This window comes from Hirsutella rhossiliensis (genome assembly GCF_020360975.1).
Source record: "Hirsutella rhossiliensis strain HR02 chromosome Unknown scaffold00003, whole genome shotgun sequence".
Lineage (NCBI taxonomy): Eukaryota > Fungi > Ascomycota > Sordariomycetes > Hypocreales > Ophiocordycipitaceae > Hirsutella > Hirsutella rhossiliensis.
Window position 1 is genome coordinate 6,667,172 of NW_025408669.1, and position 27,671 is coordinate 6,694,842.

The following is a 27,671-nucleotide window of genomic DNA, read 5'->3' on the forward strand; positions in this document are numbered from 1 at the left end:
TGCCGAACGCCCGAGACCCGGGCATACCACACACATCTCGGCGCCCACCGACGACCGGCCCCGTTGCTGTAGACTCAACCGGCCGCCTGCTTCACAAGGTCAGGGCGTCTCGCCTCGCCATCCCAGCATCCTGTCCATGTGAACCCTCATGCAATGGTCCCAGCACGCTACAGCATTTTCATTGTGCGTCTCTTATATTTGGCCTCTTAACATGCCTTCATCTGTTCCTAGGCAACGGCTGCATCACCGTCTGTCAAACAGAAACAAAAGGAACATAAAGAAAAACACAAAGTTTACCCTGCGCGACACGCAGCAAACGCCCCTTTCTCCATGCCGGGCCCCCAAAACACCCCAACTTTGCTGTGTTGCAACCCAGCCCGCCGCCTTAGCCCCGGTTTGTCGCAATTGCTTGGGTATCTCTTCCTCCTCTGAATCCATTCTCGACCTCTTCTCAACTGGGTATACTGCCCAACCCGTGGCAAAAGGAATACACCAAAATGCAAATGTAAATGACAAGGCCACACTCGACTGCAATCCATAACTGGTTTCTGTTGGTTATGATTAAATGGCAGCGACAGGAATGAATAAACAGGCTCCATCTCATCATCTGCCCGAAGGGAAAGACCAAACGTTTGATAAAGAACAACTGAGCAGAGTATGGGTACAGGACTCGTGTAAAGAAAGAGAAACCCAGTATGAAATGTCAGTCGCCCGACGATCATGTGTATTCTTTTCGGCGCCCCAAACAAGAATAAAAGAAGAGAAATGATAACATTGATATTAGGGTCTTCAGGCGGGTTTTGGCAACGGAGACGCCCCAAGAGCCTTGTCGAGAGACCCTTATTCTTGACCATGCCCGACAGAACGGGGCACTCATCGAGGACATGAGTCGGGAGCATCACCAGCATTAGTGCCATTGGGAGGCGTGGCCGTCGTACACCTTTCTCGGCGCCGTTGCCCACCCGGTCTCGTATTGACGTGGCTGGGCGGGCCGCCACTGCCCGGTTCTCGGATCCTGTTCCTGCGGCTGCCCAGTTCCCATGCCTTGAGCAGCCAGTGGTCCCTCCATGGCCCTCAAGGGGGGCAGTCTTTCGCCACTGCCCGACGAGGCAGCAGACGGCGGTCGTACCGGGCCCCCGTACCCCGAGGCCCCCGGCAGGGATGCCAAGACTGGCGGCGGTGGGCCGACTGACGCCCCGTAGACTGGTGTCGAAAAATCGGGGCGGTCGTCTGTTCTTCGGCGTTGGGCCGGTCGTTCTGCCGACGATGGATCGCTCGCGTATCCCTGAGACGGCGTCGGCATATGTGCGTGCTGTCCTGGGCTCCTCTCCGCATGCGAATCCGAGCCTTGTTCCGAAGGGCTTGCTGGCCCGCCGGCATGCTGATGAATGCCCGGCGTCCGCGCCACAATCTCCCTCAGCCGGTTGCGGTCATCTCGATAAAAGTCTCGCTGCCGCTTGAGGTCATCAATCTCCTCCATCATCTGCTGCCGCTCGTCCTTGAGATCCTGGAGCTGTCTCAGGTTCTCCTCTTGCATCGTCTTCTTTTTCCTGCGGTGCCTCGTCGACGCCTTGGCGTTGCGCTGGCGCTTTTCGTCTGCCTTCTTGGACGCTTGCGAGTAGTCGACCTGAACAGGGATCGGCGTGTCGGAGCCCGGCAACGTCATGAACGCCTGCTGTCCGTCTGCGCTGCCCATACCTCCCCCGACGCCAGATCTGCGCATTGCGTCTGACCACAACGCCGACCCTTCCCCCGGTCCTCCAATGGCTGAGAGGGGTCGGCTGGGTGGTGCCCCATGCTGAAACTGCGGAGGCGCATGCAACGACTGATGGCGGGTATGCGAAGGCGCGTATGAGACGTCACCGCCGCGTGCTGAAGGCTGCGCCGGCGCTCTGGGGGATGTCGTCAGCGAAGAAATCAGAGCTCTCCCGGGGCCGTACTGAGGCCCAGGGTGTTGTCGGGTGTCCTCAGCCTCTGTCGCATAGGGGCGCTTGGCGGAAGAGGAAGCGGAAACAAGCGAGTGCGGCCGCAACTCCCTTTCGTGAGACGGAATAGCCTGAGACGGGCCTGAAGCTCGTGGAAGCCCGGGACTCGATGTCTTTCTGGGGTCGTTCCCCGCAGGAAATGGGTAGGCAGTGGCAGGCGAGTTGCGCCCAGAGGACGATGGCCGTCCGAGCGGGGTCAAGTTGCCGACGGGAGAACCTGTATGCGAGACCAGTCCCGTATGGGTTGGAAAGAATGATCTCGGGCCATGAAATGTCCGTGATGAATGCGCCACTGCCGAGCCGCCGTCGCCCTCCCTCGTTCGCGAAGAGAACGGGCGAGAGCTATCTGGCGCCGCGAGCCGCGGTTCAGATGGATTCAGAATGTTGTGAACCCCTAAAGCTTTGGCAGAAGGATATTGTGACCGGCCACCACCTTCTGCGGCAGGCACGCCGACCGAACCCGAGCGAACGGTTCCGCCACCGGGAGGCGGCACATGCTGGTGAGGGGATCCCTCTTCGTGCCCGACGGGGGATCCTGAAGACCGGCGAGAAGCAGGGCGAGGCACAGGCCCCCTCTGCGACATCGAGACCTGATCCCCTACGTATTCCTGGTCCGCAGGACCGGCACATTGAACTTCTGCGCTGTATATCGAAGACTCTTCTGCCAAATGTTTCGGGAAACACTTCAGGGGGGGGCCGACGGGTCGCCCCTGAGGCGTAGGCGGGCTTCGAGGCGAGTTGGGCGTCGTAGCGGCCGTAAAGTCGGTGGCCACAGAGACGGGGCTGTCTTGGACAAACGTCGCCTGCTGCCACAGGCCTGCCGACGGACGCGCCAGGATGGACAGGGACGGGCTCTGCGCGGCTGGGAGCTACGCCCACAAAATCCCAGCTGCCTCGTTATCGGAGGATCAGATAGAGATTGCACTTGGGTGGACGAGTTGGACGTGACCTGTGAGTCAGCCTTGTCGAGGTTGGAGAGTAAAGCTGCGACCCGAACAAGCGCGAGTGCGAAGGACAATGCCGAAGGGCCTACGCGATCGCTCGGGGGACGGTATTGCAGAAAGAAAGTCCGAGGTTCAGGAGGCGAGGCGTGAAGAGTGTTTTTTGTTCGACGAATGGAGCCGGCAGTCGAGAGGAAATCGTCGAGTGTGCGTAGGCAACAACCCCCGTGGGTACACCAAGGGCCGCTCCCCTCGTCAGCCCGACCAGTGGCGGTGACCCCCCAAATTGCGAGCCAGAGAGAGTCGTGGTCCGGCAAACAGGCGACCTCGACGTGCTCTCAGCTTTCGCTGGGGTTGACACAAGGTATGCCGGCCGCCTCGTCTCCTGAGCAGCGACGACAGCAGCAGTCAGTCCAAGTGTCTCGTCGTTTGCTGGCCGGCAACCCAAGTTCTCGTAGAATAGAGAAGGGGCAGTGACGAGATGGTTCGAGAAGCGTCGAGATGGATTCGCGTCTGGCGTGAAGAGGGCAATGGCAAGCCTCGAAGTGACGATGGGTTCGATCGGATTTTACAAACTATCGTCAGTCATGCTCAGTCCCGCTTCCTGTGCCAAAGGTGGACTAGAAGAAGAGGCAGGAATGGGTCGGTAAGGGATAAGCATGAATGGCGAGAATAGGCCGGAGCTGCTAAGGAGACAAGGGACGGGGTAGAGTGCCTTGCCAATCAAAGGACCTTGGCCCCCTACTGGCTTGTCGAGGCAGTGGTATAGAGCAAGGGGACAGTGCCAATGGCAAAGGCCCAAGCTAGATGGCAACGAGCCAGATGAAGTCAGCCACTGGACGAATGTTAATAGTCAGGCCATCCACCGGCACCCGACCAATTCCGCAGCGCCTGGCCCGCCGGTTCCCTTGCCGTTCCCCAGCTCACGGTGTCTCACGACTGGCGAGCAGTGCGGTGAGGGGTGGAGGCAAAAGGGGGCAGGTTTTAGAGGCAAAAAGGAAGAGATGCGGAGAGCCGTCGCAGTGTTGGGCTCCGCGTGGGAGGAACAACACAGACCGGGGTTGATGGGACTGGCTCATGGGTCGCCAACTCTCTCACTCATCAATACTTTGACTGCAAAGTACACGCGTACTGTACTCGTACATGGCAGCCAGATTGACAGGGGGTGTCATCTGTTTGCCAGACGCTGCGCGGTGCTACTGTGAGCCTTTGATCCCCCCTCCCCCCGGTAGCAGGAGGCAGGGTTTGGATGGTTGGGTGGTGGCCAGGCCGGGTTTCTGGTGGCGGCTGCAATTTTCCCTCGGTCCCTGTCGTGCTGGAGATGTGTCGAGCCACCAGCCCCAGCGGAAGCTTCCTAGGACATTCGATGGGCGAAAAAGGAAAGACTGGAACTACCCGGTTCGGCTCATCCGAAAGCTGCGGTTACAATGTTCCCTGCATGCGTGCAAGTAGGGAGTATTCCCACGAGCTTGATATAACGTGCGCATCCCCGCAGACATGTTCAAGACGCACGTGTTGTGTATGGGCAGCGCCGAGCGTCCTGGCAGCCCAGAGACGCCGTACGGGTCCATGGCCGAACGGAGCTTTCGATGGTGGTTGCCATTCTGGACAGCAAGGCGAGCGAAAAGATGAAGATGTTCACGGTCGATGGACTTTCCGAGATGGCTGGCGATGCACTCTCCCTTGTGCCCAAAGGGGACAATGACGAAGTCACCGGCAACCCCAGCTAGCAGGGCTTGCTGACGATGGCGGTCAGCAAAGAAGACGCAAGACAGGGCCGTGGGAGGCTAAGATGGAAGAAGCAGCGCCATGGCCGAATCAGGTACCGGGCCCTGGCCAGGCCACAAGCACATGAGAGTTAATGCAGACATGGTCGGGATGCAGAAGCGGCAACGGGATTTCCAGACGACCGGTCGACAGCACTAGTGTTGGGTGCCCGAGTGGGTCGAGGTCCAAGACGCAAGTTGAGCCGCCTCATCAAGCGGGCTGGACGGCCACATGCCCGAAGAGAAGGGGGGCGGGAAAGCAATGGTCTCGAGGCTGCAGGCGTGCAGGGCGCCGTGCAGCAGAGAGACAAGAGACGGAGAGGCCTCTTACGCCCGCCGCATGCACGTATGTAGATGGCACAATGCCTCGTTGCGTGCTCGACAAGCGCTGCCATGGCCGTCGTTGCCAGCCAGCCAGCGGATGCTTGGGCGGTCCCCGGAGCCGTTGCTCGAGCTCTCGAGACTCGGCGGCTGCGGTCGTACATTGGCGGCGGCTGGCGGCAATGGCGCGTTGCTCGAATTGTATGTACGACAGCGGAGATGAGCGTGGATGGCGGGTAGTTCCAGAGCGCACGCGGCCCAACCCTTGGCCTGGGGAGCCAATTTTCCGACCTGTTGCGATGAAATGAGGCAATGTGGCCCCGGCGAGGGGTGAAAGGAGGGCGCTGACGACACCCCGTGCATCGTGGCCGGCACTCGCAGGCGTGTCTGTCCGTTGGTGTATCTTGGAGTACTCCGTACACAAGTACTCGATATGTGGTCGTGTGTGCAGGCCGACGTGATGCAGACAAGGGGAAACGCGAGATGCTTCGTGATGATGCCCTTTTTTTCCTTCTTTCGAGGGAAGGGTCGGTAGGTACTTGGAACTCGGTACGGAGTACGTACTCGATACACAACTGCTAAAACTCCTTCCCTTGCTTCGCTCTCGTTACACCCCCTCCAAGGCCTATCCCCACGCCTTGGTGTTCTCATTGCCGGGATCGGCCCCCCCCAATGCCATCCCATCTCCAACACAATAGGCTGGCCAAATATCCCGTGCTTGCTGCCATTTCTAACAGCCGTCTGCCTGCCGATGCCGTCATCCTAGCGTCATGCTGCGGCGGCGGGCGAAGCAAGAGTCGAATGCTTTCTTGCAGTAGCCCTGGCGAAGAAGAGGCCAGTGTACCCAGCCAAGTACCTACCTACTCTGCCGAGACCGACCTACTTTTCTCTACAGCATGTACATCGTTGTAGGTACTCAGTACCTACCTGCAAGTCTTGCTCCTCGTTGGGTCGGCACGCCTGTGGTTTTCTGCAGTTCCACGCGAGACATGTTTCTACCTTTTCCACGTCGGCTTCCAACTCTTCCTCCGTTGGACAAGACCGGGCCGCAGAGTGTCTGTCTGCGTGCACAGGGCATCGCAAGGCGCCCAATCTCTGCTGCAAAATACAGAGGCACTGAGTAATCTACGGTTGTACCCTTGCCTTGCCTGGGCCAGGCACCCTCGGAAGTGTGCCTGCGGTAGTACCTTGTCTTCGGTCTGGATCTGCCAGTACATCATCACATCAGTCTACAGTGTACCGTCTGTGCCTGGACGCTTGGAGTGCATTAGCCTCATGTAGGGAGGCAGGACGCTATGCCGTCGTCGAAACCAACGCTCGTCGAGACACTGTCGAGTCAAGCTAAAAGCCATGGAGAAAATGACGACTCACCAAGGCCATGTGCTTTTGCGAACAAGTGCGTGCAAAGTGCGGATAGCCATCCAGAGTACCGCCAGGTCACGAGCACGTGCCTCTCGTATCGTTTCCTTTCCCCTGCTTTCTCCTTCCTTCCTTTTTCTCCTCTATTCATCTTCTCGTCCCTCGTCCCTTGCACCTCTTTTCGCCTGCTAGGCCGGGCACGTCAGAGCAAAAAGAGAGGGAAGAGACTCCGTGCGCCGCATAGACTCGGCTAGCGGCTGACGAGCATATCTCTCCTGCTGGCTACGTGTCTCGCATGGCGGGTGATCCGTGCTGTCGTCAAATCGATCGTCGACGGCATCACCCACATACGCACATACATGCAAAAGTTGCAGCTTCGGAATAGCCCACCACGTATCACCCCGCGATACGTTGTACGAACGCTAATCAATACTCTCCTAGCCCCGTCGGATTATTGGCTTCCTCCCAGAGGTCAGACGGTTCACAGCATGCGTGGCCGACTTCCATCCCCTACCCCTGGCTCAATATGCGACCCAGGGTATGCTGCCGCTACCGGATCCGACGCCGTGGTTAGAGCTCGACTCTGCCCCGGAGCTTGCGTCAGGATACCTCTGGGCAGTCTGCCGCCGTTATTCGCATGGGAAAAGTCTTCCATCATATTGATCGTCGCTCCGCCAATGACTACCGTTGAGACAGCACCGAATGGGCAAGAGAAAAAGAAGCATGTGCAGCCCAACACGACTCCTCTCAAGCGTGCCAATCAATTTCTCGACAGGCCAACCACACTCGGCTGCAGGGGGGTTACTGTTCGACCGGGCTCATGCTACTCCGTACTCAGCCTGCAGCCCCGTTCTCGTCGTATAATCACCAGCCCACAATACGGTCCCCCCCCCCAGTCATGACAATGGCGAGCAGTGATTGCCATGGGCCATGAATGCACACGGTGCACGTCACCGCCAAAGAACCGGGGAAATGAGGTGTCAAATGAAATCAGCTTTGGGCAGGGGCTGTCCAACAAGGGAAAATATCATCCCTCAACCGACTGCGTTCCCCATCCTCCTTCCTGGTGTGGCATGAAAAGGACCCTCGTTGCTCAAAATGAGGAGAGCCCAACCACTAAGCCGGACTCGGAGAGCGTATCCGTACAGCACGCACGAACGACTCAAAGCAAGGTGAAACGAGGAGAGACAGAGAGAGACAGGCTCTATTGGTAAGGGGGTGGTCTGGGACATTGGGCTCTGTTCATGGGCCGACCCGATTTCTCAGTACCGACTTGGTGTTTGCATTTTGAGAGCAATAAATATTTACCGTCACTCTCACTCAGGCTAACTCCCATTGCCGAGTAGGGAAACTGCATGTCCAAAGGTTCACGGATCCTCATGTCTTGTCCGATCGCCAGCCAACCTGCAGGTGCATGGCTGCATGAAGCAAGATGTGACGCAGCAGCTGCAGACCGGTTTGAGATTGGACCGAGATCGAGAAAAAGGAAGGGTCAAAGAGAAATAGGCTTCCGCTGGTAAAGTAGCAGACAAAGCCTGAAGAAATGCAGCCATGTCACTCAACGACCCACAACAGCTGTCACGGAGCCGAAGCTCTTTTTGTTCTTGCATGGCGCATTTCCCCCTGGCCTTGAAACCCTTTTCGGGCCTGTTTCAGAATCATATTGATGTGTTCGCTGGTTCCTTATAAATACGGCATCTCCACGACCTAGTCTGTCTCTAGGCACATGTTCTCGATCGCAGGGGTAATTGGAAAAAGGAGCGAAAAGATCCCCAGCCAAGGTCGAAGAGAACTCTCTACGCAGACAAGCGTCTTGTCAACAACGCAAGAGGTGTCGAGCCGCCGATGGGGCCGCATGGCATGCATTGCGTCTGCAGCGCTGGGTGTGAGGCAGCCAGGGTCCTGTCGCCTTTGCCGGTTCATGCGGGGGATGCCTGACTGTGACTTGACGAGGTCATCAGCTCAAGGCAGCAGGCACGAGACGCACGCAAGCAAGAGGCCTCTCCTTGCCCAGTTGAGAGCACAATGCCGAGGTGGATGGCATCGCAGGGCCCAGAGGCGAGATGCCAAGTGCCAGTATTTCAGCATTCGTCTGCAGCTGTATGCATCGTGTCCTCGGCACCCAGGGAGACCAGTGCCAACGTGGTCACGCTCTACAGCCAATAGAGCCAACCTCCGTCATTCACATTGGTGCCCGATATCAGCCTGATAGACGTTCCAAATTGGCCTCGGGTTCCAATGGCCCTTTCTTTTGCTCGTTGACCCGAAGCGATCTAGTCGACGATGACTGCAGCTACTCTTTGAGACGGTGCACGGGGATTTCACAGCGACCCGACTTGGGCAATGTGGTTGGCCAAGTAGACTCAGTGTCTCAGCCCTTCCGGCTTCCCCGGGCTTGCCAACGATGAGACAAACATGGCACTGTACTCGAGTTAAAGGGCCGAGATGCCAGTTGCGCGCCGGCGACGGCTGTGCAGTGTTGGTACGCGTCTTGCCATAGCCACGTGAAGAGCTTGGTTGGCTGAAGAGCCGTGGCTATGTGCAGGCCGTCAAATGCACGGCGAGTCAAGCGCGCATCCTGTCGAGGCGTTAAATGCCTTATCACATCCATCCCTTTAGGAGCTGTCTGATATCTTTCGCTCCCGTCACTTTCTGAAATGAGAGGGTCACTACGCAGAGCGACCTGTCGCCTGTACCATGGGGGCTGCCGATCGATCCCAGGATGGGCATCATCGCGAGCTCACGCACTGCCGGGCACAGGATTCGCAGCCGTGTGCTTGCAACCAATCATTGGGATCAAGCTCTTCTGGCGCGGTTGACTAGCCCGTGGCCGCTACCGGCTGGTTGGCTTTTCCCGACAACGATGATTTCATTGTGGCCAGTTCAGCCAGCCCCTCTCAAGACAGAGGCAGCGTGAAGGCCCTGGCGCTAGCTATAGCGACGCGACGGACCAATTCACCCGGAATGGCTGGTTTGGCACGAGCTGGAGCTCCCGCGCGAATGGGAGGAGAATCAATAGTGATGATGGCGAGTTGAACCACTATCAACCACGGCCTGGGGAGAGCCAAGGGTCGGGTCCCCCCTTTTTTTAACTCCGTATATGCTAGCAAGAGACTGGGTTGATGCCCGTGACTCTTCAGCAGAGGCTTTTGCTTGGTGATTCCATCTACTTGCGGAAGCTCCCGGTCGCTCACGAACGCCCATCTCAGACACACGAGCTCTTCTCCACTCGAGCTCTCCTCCACTCGTCGTCTCCTGGCCATCAACCCCACACTGCCCCCTCTCAACCTCTCTCCGCCACAAGTTTCAGCTGCGCAGCCAGAAAGATTCGTCAACAAATTGAGACTCACCGGGTGGAGACTGACGAGATGACGGACAAGTGGACGGTCGAGTCGCCCTGGCTGGAGCTGCACTGCGCCCTGGGCGAGGGGCCCTTTTACGAGAAGGCGGCTCATGCGATCCGCTTCGTCGATATCAAGAAGAAACAGGTGCATACCGTGTCACTCGACCAGGGGCTCTCGTCGCTGCAGACGATCCAGCTCGACGTCTGCCCCACCGTCACGTCGGATATCCAAGGCGTGGACCCGCGAGAGCGGATCCTGCTGGGTGTCAAGCATGGAGTTGCCATACTGCATCGCGAGACGGGCACGTACGAGATGCTGGCGCGCTTTGGCGAGCCGGACAACGAGCGTCTGCGCAGCAACGACGGGGCATGCGACCCGCACGGGAGGTTTTGGCTCGGCAGCATGACCGACTTTGGCCTGGGAGAGATGCAGCCTGAAGGTACAGTACTGTCAAAGGATATCGCCCCCCCGGCACACGTTGCTCACCGCATCCATCCCATGCGCTCGCTGGCTGGCTGACTCTTGATTCGCTCCAGGCTCCCTCTTCCGTTTCAGCCACACCGGCCGCGATGACGAGGTGATGAAGGGGCTCACGATCCCCAACTCGGTCGGGTGGTCGCCCGACGGCAGGGCCATGTACTTTACGCACTCCAAAGCCCGCCAGATCCTGGCCTGGGACTACGACCCGTCGTCGGGCGCCCTTGCGCGGCAGCGCCTCTTCTACCAGCACGCCGGGCATGGCGAGCCCGACGGCTTCCGCATCGACGTGGACGGCAACCTCTGGAGCGCCGTGTACGGCGAGGGGCTGGTGCTCAAGATCAGCCCGCGGGGCGACGTGATTGGGCGGGTGACGCTGCCGACGCGAAACGTAACCTGCGTGCAGTTTGCGGGGACGGAGCTGGTCATCACGTCGGCGGCGGACGAGGCTGAGGATGCCGACTCGGTGAGCAGGCGGCATGGCGGTGCCGTCTTCAGGGTGGACGTGGGCACGCGGGGGCTGGAGCTCTTCGAGTTCGTGATGGGTCCGCGTAGGAAATGAGGCGCGACATTTAATCATGTCTGACGCATCATGTGTGAGCGGGTGTCTCAGTGGAGCTCGTGCAAGGACATGGCCGCCGGGCAACAGAGGGTCCCCCAGGGAAGAGAAACGCCGACATGGACGATTCGGGGCCATTGGGCATGCGGATCCTCGCCCCATGACGAGACTGCGGGACGCGTCAACCTGAACCTGAGGCAAACAGTGCACCTCGACGGCCTCTCGGCAGGGTTCCATCGCGACGGTCGGTCTTGAGGCCCCCCCCCTGTCCCCAGGCGATGCACGACGAACCCCACAATCGGTGACGCCGCCCATCCCTGCTCGGTCGCGACCGCGTGCTTTGTACCGACCGACGCGGACATCTGGTTCCCGCTGTCATGCTTATCTGTCCCATGCGCACCAACGGGCTGGTCGGGAGGTCGTATATGTACACACGGGCGCCGGGGCGTGAGAGAAGGGGAGGAGGGGACAATGGAAGACGATGGGATTTTAAAAAGGGACACGCCCAGCTCGACGACGGGCTCGTGGCATGATGGCATGCCCCGGCCAGCGGCAGCAGTTCATGCGCGTTCACCGCCGCCTCACCGCTCCCCCAGATGGGCGGCCGCTGTGCATGCCGGGCCTTCACGTCCGTCTTGTTGCCGCGCGCGCGCACACGTGCTGTATGTATGCGCGGCAAGGTAGGGCAGCAGGAGGTCCAAGGCCCCTTTGCGCTCGTGCATGCCGTGGCTCCGGCCCAGGCCCTACAGATGGGATACGTGAGCATCTAGACGGAAATGCAGACTGCCTGTAGCTGGAACATGCCGAGGAGGTACTGTATAACGGGAGGACGAGTCAGTTGTCATACGGCGTCTCGATATCGCACGCTGATATCTGGCATGCAGGCACGTGTCTACAGTAGACTTGTCAAGTTGTCATGAGCTCGAGCCCCTGAGCGAGCTACTGTACGGCGTATCGACAGACGAATGCGAAGATGGAAGCTCCCATCCATTACGAAGACAGCACGGGGAAGAGAAGCATAACCATGCCAGAGGAGAGTACGGGGCGACGAGGCCTTTACACAGCGCAATCGAAGCGAGAAAGAATCAAACGCCTTTTCAACAAGCAAGAGAGAGGAGGCTGAAGAAAAGGGGGGCCGAGGCAGCATCATGGGCTGCAGCCTTGCCGAGACGGCCTTGTATGGCATGTACAGCTACCTGGCAAGGCATCCTCGAGCTGATTCGACGACAAGACAAGTCGTCTTGAGCGTCGACGGTTGAGATGTACTGTACATGGCCGAGGCTTGTACGCGCCGTGTCGGTGGCAGAGCAGGGACCCTGCTCGGAGGTAATGGCATGAAGCCCGCCCACGGCTCCATCGCAATGCTACCGACGCCGTCCCTTTTGCTTCCCCCGTTTCATCACGCCGCTTCACCTGTCATTTTTTTTTCTTCATTCATCTCCCTCCCAAGGTCTGCGTTGGCGGATAGAGGACGGGCAGTGTTTGTTCGTGCAGACGCCACCAAATAAACCAAGTTTCTCTGGCCGGGAACGTCAAAGGCCCCCCCCCCCCCCGGTCCTCGATGACGACGAAAGAGAAAGTCGATGGTCTCGGTCTTTGTCCCATCACTGCTTCACCGGGGCGGGGGATCCGCGCTCCGCCGAGGAAGGGGGAAGCATCGTCCCGCCCACCCGTTGACGGCACGAGGGGGGACAAGACGCTGCTCGGACAGGACCCATCTCCCCACCCGCCGTGTGCTCCTGTGCTTGAAAGCGCCGGGAGGGGGGAGTGGAGAAGAGGATGTAAAGGGGGCGGACGGGGGGGGGGGGCAGAACGGGTCGTGAGACTCGGACCGGGCGGCCGTCGTGAAGCCCCTCGCCCGGCGGTCAAAGAGTCGGAACCTTGGGGCGGGCACGTGGGCGCACTTTGAACGGCAAGGACGAGCGGCCTGTGCTACCGCGCCGAGGAGATGATGGCTTGCGCCGTCTCAGCCGACGGCCCTGCGCCCCATGAGAGGAGGCTTGACGCCCCGTCTCTCTCTCTCCCCCTGCCTCTCTCTCACTGACTCACCGGCTCTCTCTCTTTCAGCCTCGGCTCTACTCGACACGCCTCGCTGAAGATAATGTCGCTCGTCCATGGCCCGTTCCATCGTCGGTTGCCTCCCGTGCTCGACCTCGACGAGGCAGATACTACAGACCCTTTGCCTCCTCATCCGCTTCCCTCCCGTTCCTTGGCAGGGTACGAAAGCACAGGGAATCAACCCCGGACCTTCGTCGGGGGTGCCACGAGGGGCCACGCAGGCCCCGCTTACTTGACCTCGCGCAAGAAGAGAGGGGCGGGCATCCCAGCTCCCCGGGCAGCCTCGTCCTCCCTCGATCCACTCGTCGACGGCCGATGTTAAAGACCGGGTCCTTCCCGCCCCCGCCCCGGCATCCTCTCCGGCTTGCCACTTCAAGCCGTCGGGGACAGCTTGGCGGTCTGCTGCTCCACCAACTGCCTCCCCCTTCCACTCCTCTTCTTCCCTCTCCTCCCCCACGTCGGACGATGCTGGGGAGGGGAGGAGGAGAAAGGGGGTGCGGCGAGCGGCACCTCGTTGCTCTGCCACGGAGCATGGGCCTTTTTTGTCATCCGTCGTGATCTGTTTGTCGTGCCTTGCCTATCCCATCATAGCCGGGAAAGGGGGGACCGTGGCACCCGGGGAGGGGAAGAAGGGAGACAGACAGACTGAGAGACTGGGAGAGGGCGTCCCTAGACGATTCCAGCGTGCCGTACAAAAAATATGCCACGCAAAAATAGGGGGTGGGGAATCAAAGGCCGGCGAAGAAACAGCATATATGGCTCATGGGGGAATCAAACCATGTACCATCATCATCATCATCACCGCCGCCGCCCCCTCCCCCTCCCCTTCAGCCTGGCCGCCGCAATGGGTCCCCCGGCCCGAACCAACGGCCCGCATGACGCCGCCCAGCAGCAAGCAGCGCGTCCATCCATTCGTCGGTCCTGGCTGCGTTGCTGACGGGCCGGGCCTCGGTAGGGCGGGCGGGCGGTGGCGCACAAGGAGCCCGACAAAGCGTATTCACGACATGCTCTTCTTCACTCCTCGCTTTTTGCTTTGTTCCTCTACTGCTGCTGCTGCTGCTGCTGCTCCATTCGCCTCCTCCCCGAGCCCTTCAGCCTTGTCAGCACAGTCGAGGCAGGGAGGGAGACGGCCATCCCAGGCGGGACCCACGAAGCCTCTGCGCAACAGAGCTGCGCTCTCCCCTATTTTCCACGCAGAGGCCAACAACAACAACAACAACAACAACAACAACAACACCGCCTCTCTCGTGATCAAGGTGAGGCGGCGCCCGAAGGAGCCGCAGCCTGTGCAACCTCGACGACGGGAAATCTCACCTCATCCAGACCAAAAGGTTGACAGTTTGCTCCCCGGCCCACCCCAAGGCAGCGTACTGATAGACATGTACATGCCCTCGCCGGATAGTTACCCACCATGAAAGCTCGGGACACCAGTGGCAATGTACAGGCAGGCCGTGTTCCGTACATACTTCGTACCGCTCGTCGGGGGGACGGGGGGGGTGGCACGATGCCGTATCATGGCCGTTCTCGGCACCTGCGGCTCCGCTGCCGCACGTCCATCACCGTACCTACATACACTTCGTGCATGGATGGATGCCTCGGGCACATGCGGTCCTCTGCATCATGATACCTTGCCTGCTGCAGCCGAAATACATGCTCATGACGCAGAGGAAACGCGTCTTCACTGGCCCCCTCGACGGTAGGTACGGCGAGCCAAGGGGCCAGGCTCCTCCTCCTCCTCCTCCACCTCCTGCTGCTGTCGGCCAACCGTGCCTTGCTTGGCCTGCTGTCGTCCGTTAGACCCGAAGGCGCCCGGCTTATTCGCTTCGTCTGCGCAGCAGCCACGCCATGGCCATAGCAATTGTTAGCCTTTATTGCCTATCCTGCGTACCCAGCACCGTCAGCACAGCCTCTCCCCTCCTCGACAGCCCGCCGAGCGCCGCCATGTCGTTGCGCCAACCGTCTGACGGCGCCTCAATCTCGCTGACCCTGCCCTCGTGTACCACTCGAACTTTGGCCCCGGAGGTCCGTGTTGATTACCAAGTCATCCTTGTACCTCATGTGAACCACAATCGTCAAGCCTTCGATGCCGACGTCATCGGGCGTTGCTTGCAGGGCCACCCCGTCCCCGACTCCCTTGTCCATCCGACTCGGCTGCCCGTGTCCCAGTGCGTCCTCGTCAGCGTCGCACGAGTTCAGCTCCGTCTTCCATTTCTCCACCTCCCCCCTGAGATCCATGTACCGGTCCCGCCATGAGCATCCACGGCACTCTGGCGACGAGCAGTCCCTGGCGTCCTCCCAAACAGCGCCATCATGTGTTTCTCCGTCCCCCGGTGACCCAGAGTTCCGCGATGGGCCGTGCAAGGCCTCTTCAGCCTTCTTTGACGCCTCGAGCTCCTCCTCCGCCTTTTTCTGGGCAAGCGAGCGCTTTACCTGCCTGACCCTGAGCGTGGCTGGTGTAACCCAAGATTCCGCCCAAGGTTCCCCAGGCTGGGGATGGCCTTGTGTGCCGTCCCGGTGGCTACAATCCTGTGGCGGCGTCGTTGACGTCGGATCGCAGAAAGAACAAGTGTTGGCCGTTCTCTCGAGATGCGGCCGCGACGTTTCAGCCTCCCTCCTCATCAAGTTCTGACGCCACTGAGACGCCGGAGTGGATGCTGCGGTGATGCTGCGGGGCGAGATTCGTCCCTGCTCCGCCGTCTTTTTCAGATTTTGCCTCCAAGTTAACGGTGTAGGCATCTCGTTGGCACTTCGTAGCTCATCAGCGTGGCTCGACGGTCTTCGCAGGGACCGACGAGACCACGGGACAGGCTCTGGCGTAGGGGTTTGCTTTTCTTCTCGTCGCTTGTCCACTTTCCTCAGACGCGGCCAGGGATCTGGCTTCAAGTCGGCGCCCTGGGAAGGCAGGCACAGGTTGGTGCCTCGTGGGTGGCGACGATATTGCGCCATGCTCGACACATCCTGACCGACTACACTAGCTGAAGAGGATCGGGTGGGCAGCAGCTGTGCCGTCCGACTCGCAGATAAAACGTACGGCGCTGGCGTAGTTGACCGCCCTCGTTTCCCCGTGTTTTGGCTGCTACTTCTGAACTTTTGGGACCGACGTTCGTCCCGAATCTTGTCCAGGTCCTTCGCCGAGGGACCTGGGCTCTCATTTCTGTGACGCGTAGGAGAGCAAACCAAGGACACGTCGCTCTCTCTGGACTCTGTATCCTTTCGTCTCTCAGCCAATCTCTGACCGGCGCCGGGATTTAAGCCCAAAAAGGGGGTGGTTCGTTTGGGGCTTTCGGCGCTTTTGGTGCTCTCCATCTGGCATTTCGCCTCGTCTAACCCCCCTTGGCCCTGATGAGAAAGGCGGGCAGAGCGGCAAACGGGTCCAAAGACATCGTCTGCATCTATAGTATGGGCTTGGGGGTTTGAAGAAAGGGGAGCTACCATGTCATTTTCGAGATTATGCGGCTTCAGCGGGCGGATGAACGAGACCTTGTTATCTTGCTCAAGGGAATGAACGCGGTCATGTTTCGCAGTTGAAATGTTGCTGTGATGAATGCATGCCTCGCACGAATCCTCGCCAGAGGCTCTTGTGCTGCAGTCAAGCTCTGTTGGTGCATTGGCAAGACGTTGCAGGCCATGTCGAGAGTGCAGCTCTTCAGAAAGCTGACAGAGCTGATGGATCTTGCTTTGCAGCTTCCCATCCTCGGAGCCATGGTCCTGTTTCTCTCGCTCCTCACTCCGACCTGCTTCGCATGTTGGCTGCCTGGAGAAGCACTGGTGAGCGGCGCAGCAAACCGAGTGCTATTCGCCTTGAACACTGCCGCCACTACTGCCAAGACTGGTACCCGGCTCTCCCTGACTCTTGGAGTCAGTGGACGATCGATCCATGAATCGCCGAGGCACGCAGTCAGACAACTGTCGAGGCTTGCTTGCTCTCGCACGGCGCGGTGTGGTCAGAGGGGTCGAGGCCAGCGCTCTTGAAGTCTGATCTGCCTTGAAGAAGGGATTTTCTCTGACTGTGCTCCCGACTTTGGCTGTCGGTGTCTGCAGTCCGTGTGGCGTCCGAGAGCGTGCCCCGGGATTTGCGTCGATACCACCATCATCAATCGCGGAGCAGCTGGCAGGATAGCTCCCCCGAGACGGCGTGCTGTCTTTGCCAGAGGCATGCGTAAGCTGCGTCCCGTCGACCGGTAACTCGACCGTACATTTGCCGCAAAAGTCATGCTCACAGTTCGGACACTGGTTTCTCGAGCAGAGGCTCGCGCCGCAGGAGTGACATATCTGGAGTGTCTTTGTCTCCGTCTGCTGTCGCGGCTTCTCGTTAGACAGCCAACTCTCCGGGCGGGAAAGGCCGTATAGATCGAACACCGACAAGGCGTCTTGCCGTCGCCCACCCGAGGCCGGCGAGACGCTATTCTTGCCCGAGGTAGAAGTCTGCGAATGTGAAGTGTCATCTGGGCGAATGGACTTCGATCTCTCAGAGTCGGCGCTGCCTTTTGCACTACTAGTAGGCCCACAGCGTCAACATACCAGGTTGTTCTGGAGCGCCTCGGTAGACAACAAGCAAATTTTACTGACCTCGAGTCTCTCAAGCTTGGTCTCTTTGGCAAAGCTCCCCTGGCGACAACAGGTTCCCGATCATGAGTCTCTCGCGACGAAGACGCTGACTTTCTGACAGCCGTACTCCGCGAGACCGGACGGCCAATGAGACCGTCTGCTCGACGACCCTATCCGAGCCTGGTATCTTCGCGGTCATCATCCAGACGGAAAAGCGATTGCTCGTCACGGGGCTGGTTGTTTGCAAGAGAGGTGAGCTGACGGATGCGAGCGCCGACTAGCCCAGACGGTGCTGATGTTGGCGTTCGCAGGTCCTGTTGAGCGGGTAATGGTGTTTTGTTTGCGTCGGGGCGCAGCGGGCTGGCGGTAGAGCGATACGCCATAGTCTGCGGTGAGAGGAGAAATGCTGATGAATAGCAATGTGAAGGCTTTATAATTCTCGATGCCGGCAGTACAGTCGGGCGACGTGTCATGAAATGCCAAGCGGTGGATGAAGCAAGGTTGTTAGGATTATCGAAGAGCTTGGGAGATGCGAGGGCTGGGTCTAGGAAAGACCACATTGAAAGATCACTGCCATAAGGAAGGAGGTTGGTTCGAGGCAGAATTCGGCTGGAGGCAGGAACAGGAGGCACAATCGATCTATGGACTGCCAATGACAGACAGACACCTTGAAGCCCCGTAATCAATTGGTTGAATGCAAGGCGCACGCTTGCAGTGATACCCCCGAGAGAGACGGCACCAAAACTGGTATCAATTATCTTGGCGAGGTAGGAAATTTTGATGTACAAGGACATGCCATCATAGCGAACAAGGTCTATTTCACATGAGCAGCCAGTGTCTCGAGAACCTGCGGTCAGAGGGTCAGAAGCTGTGGGCCGACGGGACGCATGCAATTCCACGTGGACATACCTCCAATTCAATCTTGGCCTCTGCGATATCCTGCTCACTTCCGCTGCCCCCGGCGATCTTCTGGGCCTCGGCGATCTGGGACCTGATGGCCTCGGCGCTGAAGTCCTCGAGCGGGTAGCCCTCGGCGGCGTTGATGCTCATGGCGGAGCCGGGCTGCACCGTCGCGAACCCACCCGACACTGAGTCGCTTGTCAGCCATGCACCGACTCACCACGGAACCTGGTGGCTAAATCATCGGGGTGTTACGCACGGAAGAACTGCTTGGCACCGCCACTCTCCTCGACAACCTCGACGACACCGGGCTTGAGCTGCTCGATCGCGGGGACGTGGTTTGCGAGGACGCCCATCTCGCCGGATTCCGCGGGGATGTTGACCTGGACGACGTCGTGGGACTTGTAGATGGACTGGCGTGCGGCAATTAGCTCGGCTTCGTCCAGGATTCGGGCCAATTGAGTCTCGAGGCATGGTCAATCGCGCTTCAATCGGGGTCTGTCGCACCTGGTGAGGAAGAGAAAGGCTCAGCTTGATCTGCAGAGAGAGTTAGCGGTGCCTCGCGGAGTGACAAATGCATAAGGAAGGGGCTGCCTTGCCTTGTCGGGAACGGCCTCGGCGTACGTTCTTCGCTGGGCGAATGCCCGCATGGCGGCGGGGCGGGCTCGCAGGGCCGCGCGGGCAACATGGAGGGAGTTCATGGCGCGTTTGGGAGGGGTGGCGACAGCGTTGGTGCTCGGCGTGAAGCTCTATCGAGGCCGTGAGCACGAATCTTTGCCCGCGATGGTAGCTGGGGTTGATTCGGCTAGCGGGAAAATCGGACAAGGCCGGTCACATGCCATGTCACGTGATTGGTTCATTGTTTTCAGGTCAAAATACGGAGGGCAAACGATCACCAGCATCAAATTCCCACATGGCATAAAGCGTGCTCTGGCTGGAGATGAGGGTAACCCGGTGCCCCAAGTCTCTCCCCAAGGCCATCGCATGGCCTCGCGCCAGGACGGGATGGGACTGATTGCCCGTCCTGCAATGACGAGGCCCGCCGCTCTTGTCGGCCAAGCCTAAGCACAGCTACGGAATATCAGACACGGCGACAATCCCCTCGCCATTGCGGCGCGTGCAAGTTACGCTTCGCCTTGTGCGTGCAGGAATCTGCATCCTTGGTCTGGATGATCACCACTCCACGTTGTCAGATTGCCAGAGTGAGGAAGCGGCAAGCTCGGTCGTCAACACCAACCGGTCCGGAAAACTCGATCAGCAGTCCCGAAACTCCAGGTGAAGGATGGCCTTTCGCGGCATACCTATTCTGCGGAGACGGGTTTACCACAAGTTGCATTCATGACGGCACTGCAAGATCGTCGCACGTCGGTTGCCGTGGATCCGTCACGGGTGCGGCAGACGGTTTGCTTAGTGCTGGCGATCGGGGTGCCGCACGGGGCAACGACCCTGGGTCGGCTGAACAGGAATGAGGCATATCCTCCGCCTTGGGACGCAGATGCGCGGATATCCAAGGGACCGGCGAGGGATTGACTGCTGGACGGGATGTTCATGTCAGACTGTCAGAGCTTATGCTTGTCTGCACTTGATCTGGCAAAACGCACCCGTCCGGCTGCAGCTAAGGGGCCTTGGATGGCAGCAGAGACAAGAGAGGGGGACGTTCTCGTCTCGTTTGAGTGCGAGACATATGAGGGGCTGCACCGCTTGAACTTGCGGAGCAGTGGCCGCCAGGCTCGACAAGATGCCAATACGAGGTGAGCCATGTCTGCCGAGACTTGTACAGCTGTTGCACTGCGAACACTGCACACATCCCGGGGCAGCGGTCTAGACGCGTCCAATTGCTGCCGTGCCTCGACTTGGCCTTCCAAAAGGGGGTTGGCGATGCAGCGACCCTTCGGAATGCTCAACGGCTGTCGTGCCACAAGTCTCATGCCCTACGACCCCAATATTGAGCCAGCTTCTGACGAGACTGGGACTAACCATACGAACGAGTCGGCCTGTTCGTCTCGGGAGGTCCACTCGTTTGGGCTCCTGGGGTTGCAGCCGCGGTTCGGTGCATCATGTTTGCCCTGCACCCTAGAAAGACTGACAGGAGGAGGCCAGAAGATTGTCTCCGAGCGCCATACCGGAAGAGTCAAGGCCTCGCCGAACTCGTTTCAAAACCCCGTTTTTTTGCCCGGCAAGAGGCTGCGCCGGAGCAGCATCCGAGCGCCACGTTCTCCCTTGCTCTTGTAATGGTTTTAAATCCAAGCGTTTACAGTACGTAGAAGCATCGTCGGTCGGTGAGTCGAATCATGCGTTTTTTGTGTGCGCCGGGAGGATCCCCGTTGCGTTGGTAGCACAGGACAGGCTCCGAGACAGGAAGAGATGCGTCTTGGATATCCACGACAAGAAGCTCGGTCAGATACGTGGTGCTGTACGCGTACGTACACATGGGTGATAAGACAGGCGACATGTTGATCATGATTCATTCCATCAGTCCCCGTGATATGTTACAGTCTTGTTGGTCCAAGGCAGGGCGACATGTCAGCCTGCCCGTCAAGGACGTCTTGGCAGGCGGCGTGGGTGTGGGGACGAGATATCTTGCTTGGCGCAGCGGGAGTGCGCATCGCCGAGAAAACGACGTGTCGCCGGGCGGCGGCGGGAACGAGCCGAAAGGGCGATGAGAAAGGGCAATGAGAAAGGGCGATGATGACGGGGGCCCCGTTTCAAGCCTTACGAATGCACGTACCGTACCCTCGAGAAGCGGCGACGGCCTGGCCTCAGCCCTGCCTCTCAGATGGCATGCGAAACGGACGGTCGTGCACGAATAGGCCCGCGACTGGCGGGATGGATGGGTGGTCGGGATGGCTTCAACAGCCCGCAGGACTTTGTTCACCGCCGAATGGCACAGATGGGACAGGAAAGGCAGCCAACGAAGAGGAGTTGGTCGATCACGGCCGGGGCACACCACCGCCACCTCCTCCTCGTCTGTTTGATGAGAGAGGGGAGGATGGCGAGACTGGTCGACGACGACGGGGTGGGAAAGGATGGGAAAGGATGGGAAAGGATGGGACAGGATGGGACAGGATGGGACTGTCGTGTATTCCGTACTGTGCTGTAATTAACGGAAAGGGGCTTGTAATACGACTGGCTGCTCACTCGAGACGGCCACGGCTAGCAAGTCCACTATAATTAGCCCGGGCGCCAAAAGGGTCCCCCACCAGAGGCAGCAGGGCATTCTCTGTAGGAAGTATTAAGGAGCGATAGGCGCTGAAGCCGCATAAACATGCCCATGGTGCGGGGGTGGCTTTTTCCCTCTTCTCCTGTCTCTCCCCCTCTTCTTCCATCTCCTGCATGGCCAAAAGATGAGACGATCGACACTGTCACACGCACCGCTTTAATGCCTTAGCGTTCGCTCTGTCCTTCTCTCTCGGCTTCCTCTTCCCTGCGCGCGCCTTCTCTCCGCCTTTCTGTCCAGCCTCTCTGTACAAGGTGGTTCGTGTCCGAGAGGGCAAGATGAAGGCGTCTTTCTCGCTCGCCCGTGCACCCTCGGCCATCTGCATGTCGGCGAGCGCCCGTTATTTCTCGACCTACCCTATAAAGCCCGTGGCATTCAGGCGCGACGCGATGTCGGAGACGACCCGGCAGCTCTCACAGTTCCAGGGCACAGTCCTCACAGTACATGTGTATTCGTGGTTGCTTACCTACCTACCTCCCATCCCTTCAATTGCGTACGGAGTAGACACGGAGCTCACGCACCCTGCGACGAGCCGCCAACCTATCCAGGTCGAGCGCTGCGGACGACAAGGGAACCCTCATGCGGCTCTAGACCAGAAAAGCGCTCCGTCGTCATGTTGCAGATGGTGGTGGCGTGAGTGAGTACGTCGGCTGTCTCAGCTATCGGAGCCATCTCCAGCCACACGACGGGATACTGCGTGTCACAAGTATGTAGTACCTCGGGCTCATGGATGTGTACGGATATGGATGCTTGGAGGAAACGCCATTGGTACCCAGGGACAGCGAGCCGACGTTCCGGTCCGGCTTGGAGGTGGTCGCACAGCGTTGGCTTGACGGAGTGTGACCTGGACCATTTGCGTGCGACCTCGCGCGATTGGCTCTCTTGCTTCTCCACGACGCCGGAGGATGGGATGCTACGCATGCATGAGAGCGCCTGACTGTATCATGTAAGTAATGAAGCTCACCGATAGACTGTGCGCAACTGCGCAGCATATACACATGGCCCGGGTCAAGAACCTGGAGAGATGGGTTGGGTGCCTTACTCGGGCGTCTGCTGGTAAGCTTATTCAAGCACCTTCAAGCACCAGGCGGGCGTCAAGCGGGAGGCATCTGACCGAGGCTAGACGACGAGTCGTGCAGCCGTGTTTGAAATATCCCTCATACCTACTACTGCCTCTGCATACAGACTGCTCCAGTAGGTAGGCAGCAGTAGAAGCAGTAGAAGGATGGGGCTGCCGTCTGCGGCCGAGAAGCTGGAGAAGAGCCATGATGGAGGACTCGTCGCACACCCCGGTGCATCGTCAGGGCACGTGCAGTTTGGCACTCCGACGTCGTGGCAGGGCCTGTGTCGGGGAGAGAAGAGACGATATCTTTCTCGACGAGACACTGCAGCTTGGTGGGTGACACAAAGTTTAAATGACGATGGCCCTGACCGAAGTCTGCCCACACGTCGATATATCAACCCAATACCTATATCGCTTGGGTGGTGACGAGGACACATTCCACCTTGCAAACAAAAACAAACAGCCTCGTCTCGATCCCCACTCGTGCCCGTCCAGTAATGCAACGCATTTGATTGGGGGGGGAGGGGTGGAATCAGAGAATGAATATGCACAAGCCCTAAACTCTCGGCGCTCCTGGGCAGTCTCGACTCGGCCGACATGGCCATGGCTCCGGACTATCGACCTGACCCCGCGCGCCTTTTTCTCGCTACTCTCCAGATTCGGGTCACGGCACCATGGTGTCGGCTTGAGGGATGGTGCAGCATCTGGGGGCTGGGGTCAAGGACTCACGGTGACGAGTCGTGGTGCGGGCGGGCGCAGCGTCTGTGAGTAAGGGCAGCAGCCTCCGTGTTAATTCTGCCCGCTGAGCCCGGCGAGGGGGGAACAGTGCCTGGGGCTCTAGGGCGGCACGGTGCTGCGCCGCCGCATTCGGCGCCAGCACTTGCGGGCTCCATTGCCGACGCGTCAGTCACCCCGAGCCCGCCTCGGACCGTCGTCTTCCAGGCGCCAGTAATCTCATCCCCTTCGCACTGTAAAGGCCCAGCCGCGCGCCGCAGGTCCGGCCAGGCCCGGATGGTGACTGACTGCAGTGGACGAGTCGCCCGCCTGGGGTGGATCCAGGTCCGAGTCGAAGGCCAAGTTGCAGGAGTCGGGTCTGCGAGGATGCCTGCCTGCACCGGGTCCAGGTACTGTACTGTATTGTAGTGGACGCGTCGGCTCGGCCGCAGCACCCAGAATGATGCGCATTGGCAGCTCCGCAGCCCGTCGCTCACACGCCCCGGCTGCCCAGTGACGGAGCCAAGCACAAGCGCCAAGGCTCTAGGTATTACCCTGCCGGCCGGGGGCCCATCGCACACTACTATTAGGATGATGCAGGCCGAAGGAGCAAAGGGGGAAAAAACGCTTCGTCCGCCCCGGCCCCGCTTCTTTTGTACAGTATCCGAACATGCATCCATGACTGACTGACAAAGAAATGGCGGGATGCGCTTTCTGGCATATTTTTCTCTCGGCCCACCCAAATCCAGATGCTGTTGCTGCTCCCAGCGGGCCCGCCCACACTTTCCCTTTTTTCCCACGGCTCTTCCCACTCCTTTTCTTTCCGCTCCTCCTCTCTCTTTCTCTCTCTCTCTACCACCACCGTCATCTCCAGCCTCCTTATCCCTCCTGACGTCCTTCGTCCCCGGGCTCCTTCGTGCTTTTGTGCGGAGGGCTGCCTCCTTGCTGTTGTCCTACCTTGCCTTGCTCGCGGCACGCAGCGCCTTCCACGTGCATAGCCGCGTCTTGGCCATCTGCCCATTACACGAGCCCAGCCAACCACGACGACACACCGCTCAAGTCGACTTCTATCGGCGCCACCGCCAAAACACCCTCAACCGGAATCTGCCAAGCCTGCACCCTCACGTCGTAAAAGGTCGCCTCTTTCCGATTCTCTCAGTTGACTCACCCAACCGGATCCCAGCCTACCTTCTCGCTGTGACGCAGATCCCTGGTCCACTCACCAACCTCGCCCGCAGCCTTCTTATACCATCGGCCCATCTCAAAGCCGCTCTCCTCCATTCATTCTCATGATGATCAACTTGCCATTATAGCCTCGCGGTCCCCTGGGACTCCCGCATCTCAACACGCGCCGCCTCGCTCTTGACGAGTAGGGAGGCCTGCACTGGCTTGTAGGCCTCAGTGGCCCAACGCACCGCGTTCCGATATACACGCAACCCGCATCGTCGCCTTCTTCTGTCCCTTCTCCGGACCTGAGTCGACCCCGAGCGAGTCGTCGACCCATCAGAGCTCCCCAGCCCTGAACTGCGACTCATCGCCCCTGCGTCTTTCCTGCCCTGCTGCATCTCACCTGTCGTCTACCCGTTTACACATGTCACGCTCGCATCTCACCATGAACACCCTTCCTCACACCGACCTGGAGGCTCCCGCCTGGGCCGCACCTACTGCAGAATCGGCCGAGGACCTTGACGAGCCGCCAGAGATACGTCTGCAGCAACCCTCGCCGCAACGATTCCAGAGGACCGCCATCCGCCAGCCTAGTGGCCAGTCGTCGCTGCTCACAAAGGCCATTATGGGCCCTTCCGACGACGACGACAATCACGAGCACATGTCCTCGACCAGGGCCGACAACCAGCGCCGACGTTCCATGACCAGCAACGCCAGCGTAGCCTCCACGGCTGACCTGACCAGCGACACGGGCTTGACTAGCCCGTGTCGCACAAACACGCCGAGCCCGCCCATTCCCGAGATGATTTCCATGCACCTGGATGCCGAAATCTCAGACACCAAGCGCGCGCCCATCGGCATCATCAATACCCCCGAGCCCTCCCGGGATCCTCCCAGAAAGCGATGCATTCAATTTGCATGCGCTGCGAAGCCTATTCAACACGATCAGCCTGCGGCTCGCCCCGGAGCCGCGTCCCGGACCACTTCAGCACAAGAGCCGCCTCGACGGCCTTGCATCAGATTCGCCTGTCCTTCGGCCCCGACGCCTACCAGCGACACATTCGCCGGACCCCCACACGCCCCCGTCCCGAAGCCTCCGTCGGGCAACAAGTCCGATTCGTCGTCGACACCTAGGAAATCATTGGCTTTACCCGCACCAGCCAACACATCCTCGCAGCCCATGTCCCTCCGCAGACCGTCGAGCAAAATCACACTTACGCGCCCAAAGTTCCTACGCGCAAATTCAAAGGACCTCTCCAAGGATTCCTCGCAGTTCCACGAGTTTGCCAGCGGTACCGCACGAGAAGAGGAGTGGATTCGCCAGGAAGTTCCCGTCATCACAACCAAGCTGACCATCAACGACACGCTCACCAAGGAGAATCGCATTCGTCGTCTGGGTGCCGAGGCTGAGGAAGAGGCGCTGGAAGAGGAGGAGGCTGAAGCCGCGACGGATGACGAGGAGTTGGATGAACTCGACGGCGGCGACGACGACGACCAAGACGAAGACGATGATGGAGAAAAGGCGGAGGAAGATGATTCCGATGGGTACTACACTGATGAAGAAACTGGCTTTGCCGATTCCGACGAGGAGGAGGACGATGACGAGAATATGAGACTCTGGATGCCGAGCCACGCGATCAATCTTCGCCAAAACCTCACCATGGTCCCCGCTCGTCGTACTTACCTGCACGAGCCGCAATCGGACTCGTCGGTGGCCACCAACGGAAGCATTCGCCGCGTCAAGATGAAGCGGGCCAAGCCCTCGTCCGACACGCCCGACCTACCTGACAGCACTGACTTCGTCTGCGGCACCCTGGATGAGGACAGGCCTCTCGAGGAGGCTTATCTATCGTGCCTTGCGGCTCGCCGAAATGGAAAGCTGCGCATCATCCCACAGGACATAGACCCGAGCTTTCCCGCCTCGGACCCGGATGACGATGATGAAGAGGACATCTACAATCCCGTGGCCCACGATAGCGATACGGATGTCATGGTGCACGGGGAGATGGAAGACTTGCATCACGGGCAAGACCGCTCCCGGCGGCGGAGAAAGAGCGAGCACGCCTCGCCTCGCAAATACCGTTCACCCGCGCCGAAGCGACACCACTCACCGCCTCCCAAGACACGTACGCGATCGCCCAAGACGTTGTTCGGACGCCAATCGCCTCGGAGAACACGGTCACCTGCGCCAAGAGCTCTGACCACGCCAGTCGGATCTCCTCGCCAAGGGGCACATGTCCAGTTCCAGCTGGCTGGGCGGCCGAACACGACTCACACCAAGTCTCTTCCCCGCCCGGCAGCTCTGTTTCCATACCTTAAGAAAGAGCGGAACATGAAGTATCACCACGGCTCGGACCTGCACGTCAGAGGCGCCATTGACATCTTCAAAGGCCTCGAACGGAAGCGCCAGCGACGCAAGGAAAAATTCTACCAAAAATACTGCAATCGGGCCCGCCGCGGTCAGATCCCGGAACGCAAGCCGCAGCCCGGCCGTGGCGCAGAGCGCATGAAGGAACTCGGCCTTCTCATGGCTGGCAAGAAAGAGCAGGGCAACTACGTGCTCTCCATCTAACGTTGCCTTTTCATTTCTTTTTCCCCTCCGTTTCCCAGCGAGCGACGCGCGGAGCTGGGTGTTCACAGGATGAAAGTGCGGCTTCCAGCATCGCATCACTCCAGCATTAGAAGCCGCGGGATACCTCAGGTGAACCTTGCGGTCCTCCCCATTTGACCCTGATTTGAGATTCTTCTCTGTTTTTATACATTACGACGTCACGATTCTTCCTTCTTCATGGTCACATGCAAATACCTGGCTGGGCTTGGCCCTTTACTGTTCCACAGGACAACATGATCGTATGGGCTGGTATGCTCCTTGTTGTATGAGCATTGTGTACATATTTTCTTCCCTTGTTTTCATTCGAGATTGGTATGGCGGAGGAAGCATTCACTGGGACGGAGAGGGTGGCATACTTGGAATTGCTTGGATACCCTGCATATGAGCAGTCTAGGCTTCAGACCTGGACCGGCGTTGGTGGTCGAGGTACCGGGGAGTAGGCAGGCATTGAAGAATGAGAAAGCTGTTCGAAGGCAAGCCGCCGTGTGTCTGACTCGAGTGCTTACGATGATGTCAGAGGTTGGGGCGGCCGTGTGGCGAACCAACGTGAAGATGTGGCGGCGTCAACATAAGTATTGCGACTTTGGTAGTCCTTGCCACGCATGTGCTGTAGGTAAGAGGTAAGGCACATGATAACTTGA

General features: G+C 59.2%; 5 protein-coding genes across 5 annotated transcripts; 2 read left to right on the forward strand and 3 right to left on the reverse strand.

Moving 5' to 3' along the window:
* Window positions 1-907: 907 nt before the first annotated feature.
* HRG_03969 (Basic-leucine zipper (bZIP) transcription factor) lies at window positions 908-1,723 on the reverse strand (the record flags this gene model as incomplete). The annotated part of the gene is made up of 1 exon (XM_044862440.1): window positions 908-1,723. The coding sequence occupies one exon, from the start codon at window positions 1,721-1,723 to the stop codon at window positions 908-910; it is 816 nt and encodes a 271-aa protein (XP_044723466.1).
* Window positions 1,724-9,740: 8,017 nt separating this feature from the next.
* HRG_03970 (SMP-30/Gluconolaconase/LRE-like domain-containing protein) lies at window positions 9,741-10,755 on the forward strand (the record flags this gene model as incomplete). The annotated part of the gene is made up of 2 exons (XM_044862441.1): window positions 9,741-10,155; window positions 10,253-10,755. The coding sequence occupies 2 exons, from the start codon at window positions 9,741-9,743 to the stop codon at window positions 10,753-10,755; spliced, it is 918 nt and encodes a 305-aa protein (XP_044723467.1).
* A 3,733-nt stretch (window positions 10,756-14,488) lies between these two features.
* On the reverse strand, window positions 14,489-17,741 carry HRG_03971 (uncharacterized protein; the record flags this gene model as incomplete). The annotated part of the gene is made up of 9 exons (XM_044862442.1): window positions 14,489-14,637; window positions 14,699-14,801; window positions 14,848-15,781; window positions 15,842-15,964; window positions 17,031-17,106; window positions 17,136-17,235; window positions 17,332-17,418; window positions 17,486-17,538; window positions 17,588-17,741. The coding sequence occupies 9 exons, from the start codon at window positions 17,739-17,741 to the stop codon at window positions 14,489-14,491; spliced, it is 1,779 nt and encodes a 592-aa protein (XP_044723468.1).
* A 431-nt stretch (window positions 17,742-18,172) lies between these two features.
* Window positions 18,173-18,959, reverse strand: HRG_03972 (ATP synthase, delta/Epsilon chain, beta-sandwich domain-containing protein; the record flags this gene model as incomplete). Its single annotated transcript, XM_044862443.1, has 5 exons — window positions 18,173-18,205; window positions 18,268-18,446; window positions 18,518-18,671; window positions 18,766-18,795; window positions 18,858-18,959. 5 exons carry the CDS (start codon window positions 18,957-18,959, stop codon window positions 18,173-18,175), a joined length of 498 nt encoding a protein of 165 aa, XP_044723469.1.
* Window positions 18,960-24,864: 5,905 nt separating this feature from the next.
* HRG_03973 (GTP-binding protein SAR1) lies at window positions 24,865-26,991 on the forward strand (the record flags this gene model as incomplete). The annotated part of the gene is made up of 4 exons (XM_044862444.1): window positions 24,865-25,262; window positions 25,317-25,522; window positions 25,580-26,545; window positions 26,630-26,991. 4 exons carry the CDS (start codon window positions 24,865-24,867, stop codon window positions 26,989-26,991), a joined length of 1,932 nt encoding a protein of 643 aa, XP_044723470.1.
* Between the last annotated feature and the right edge of the window lie 680 nt (window positions 26,992-27,671).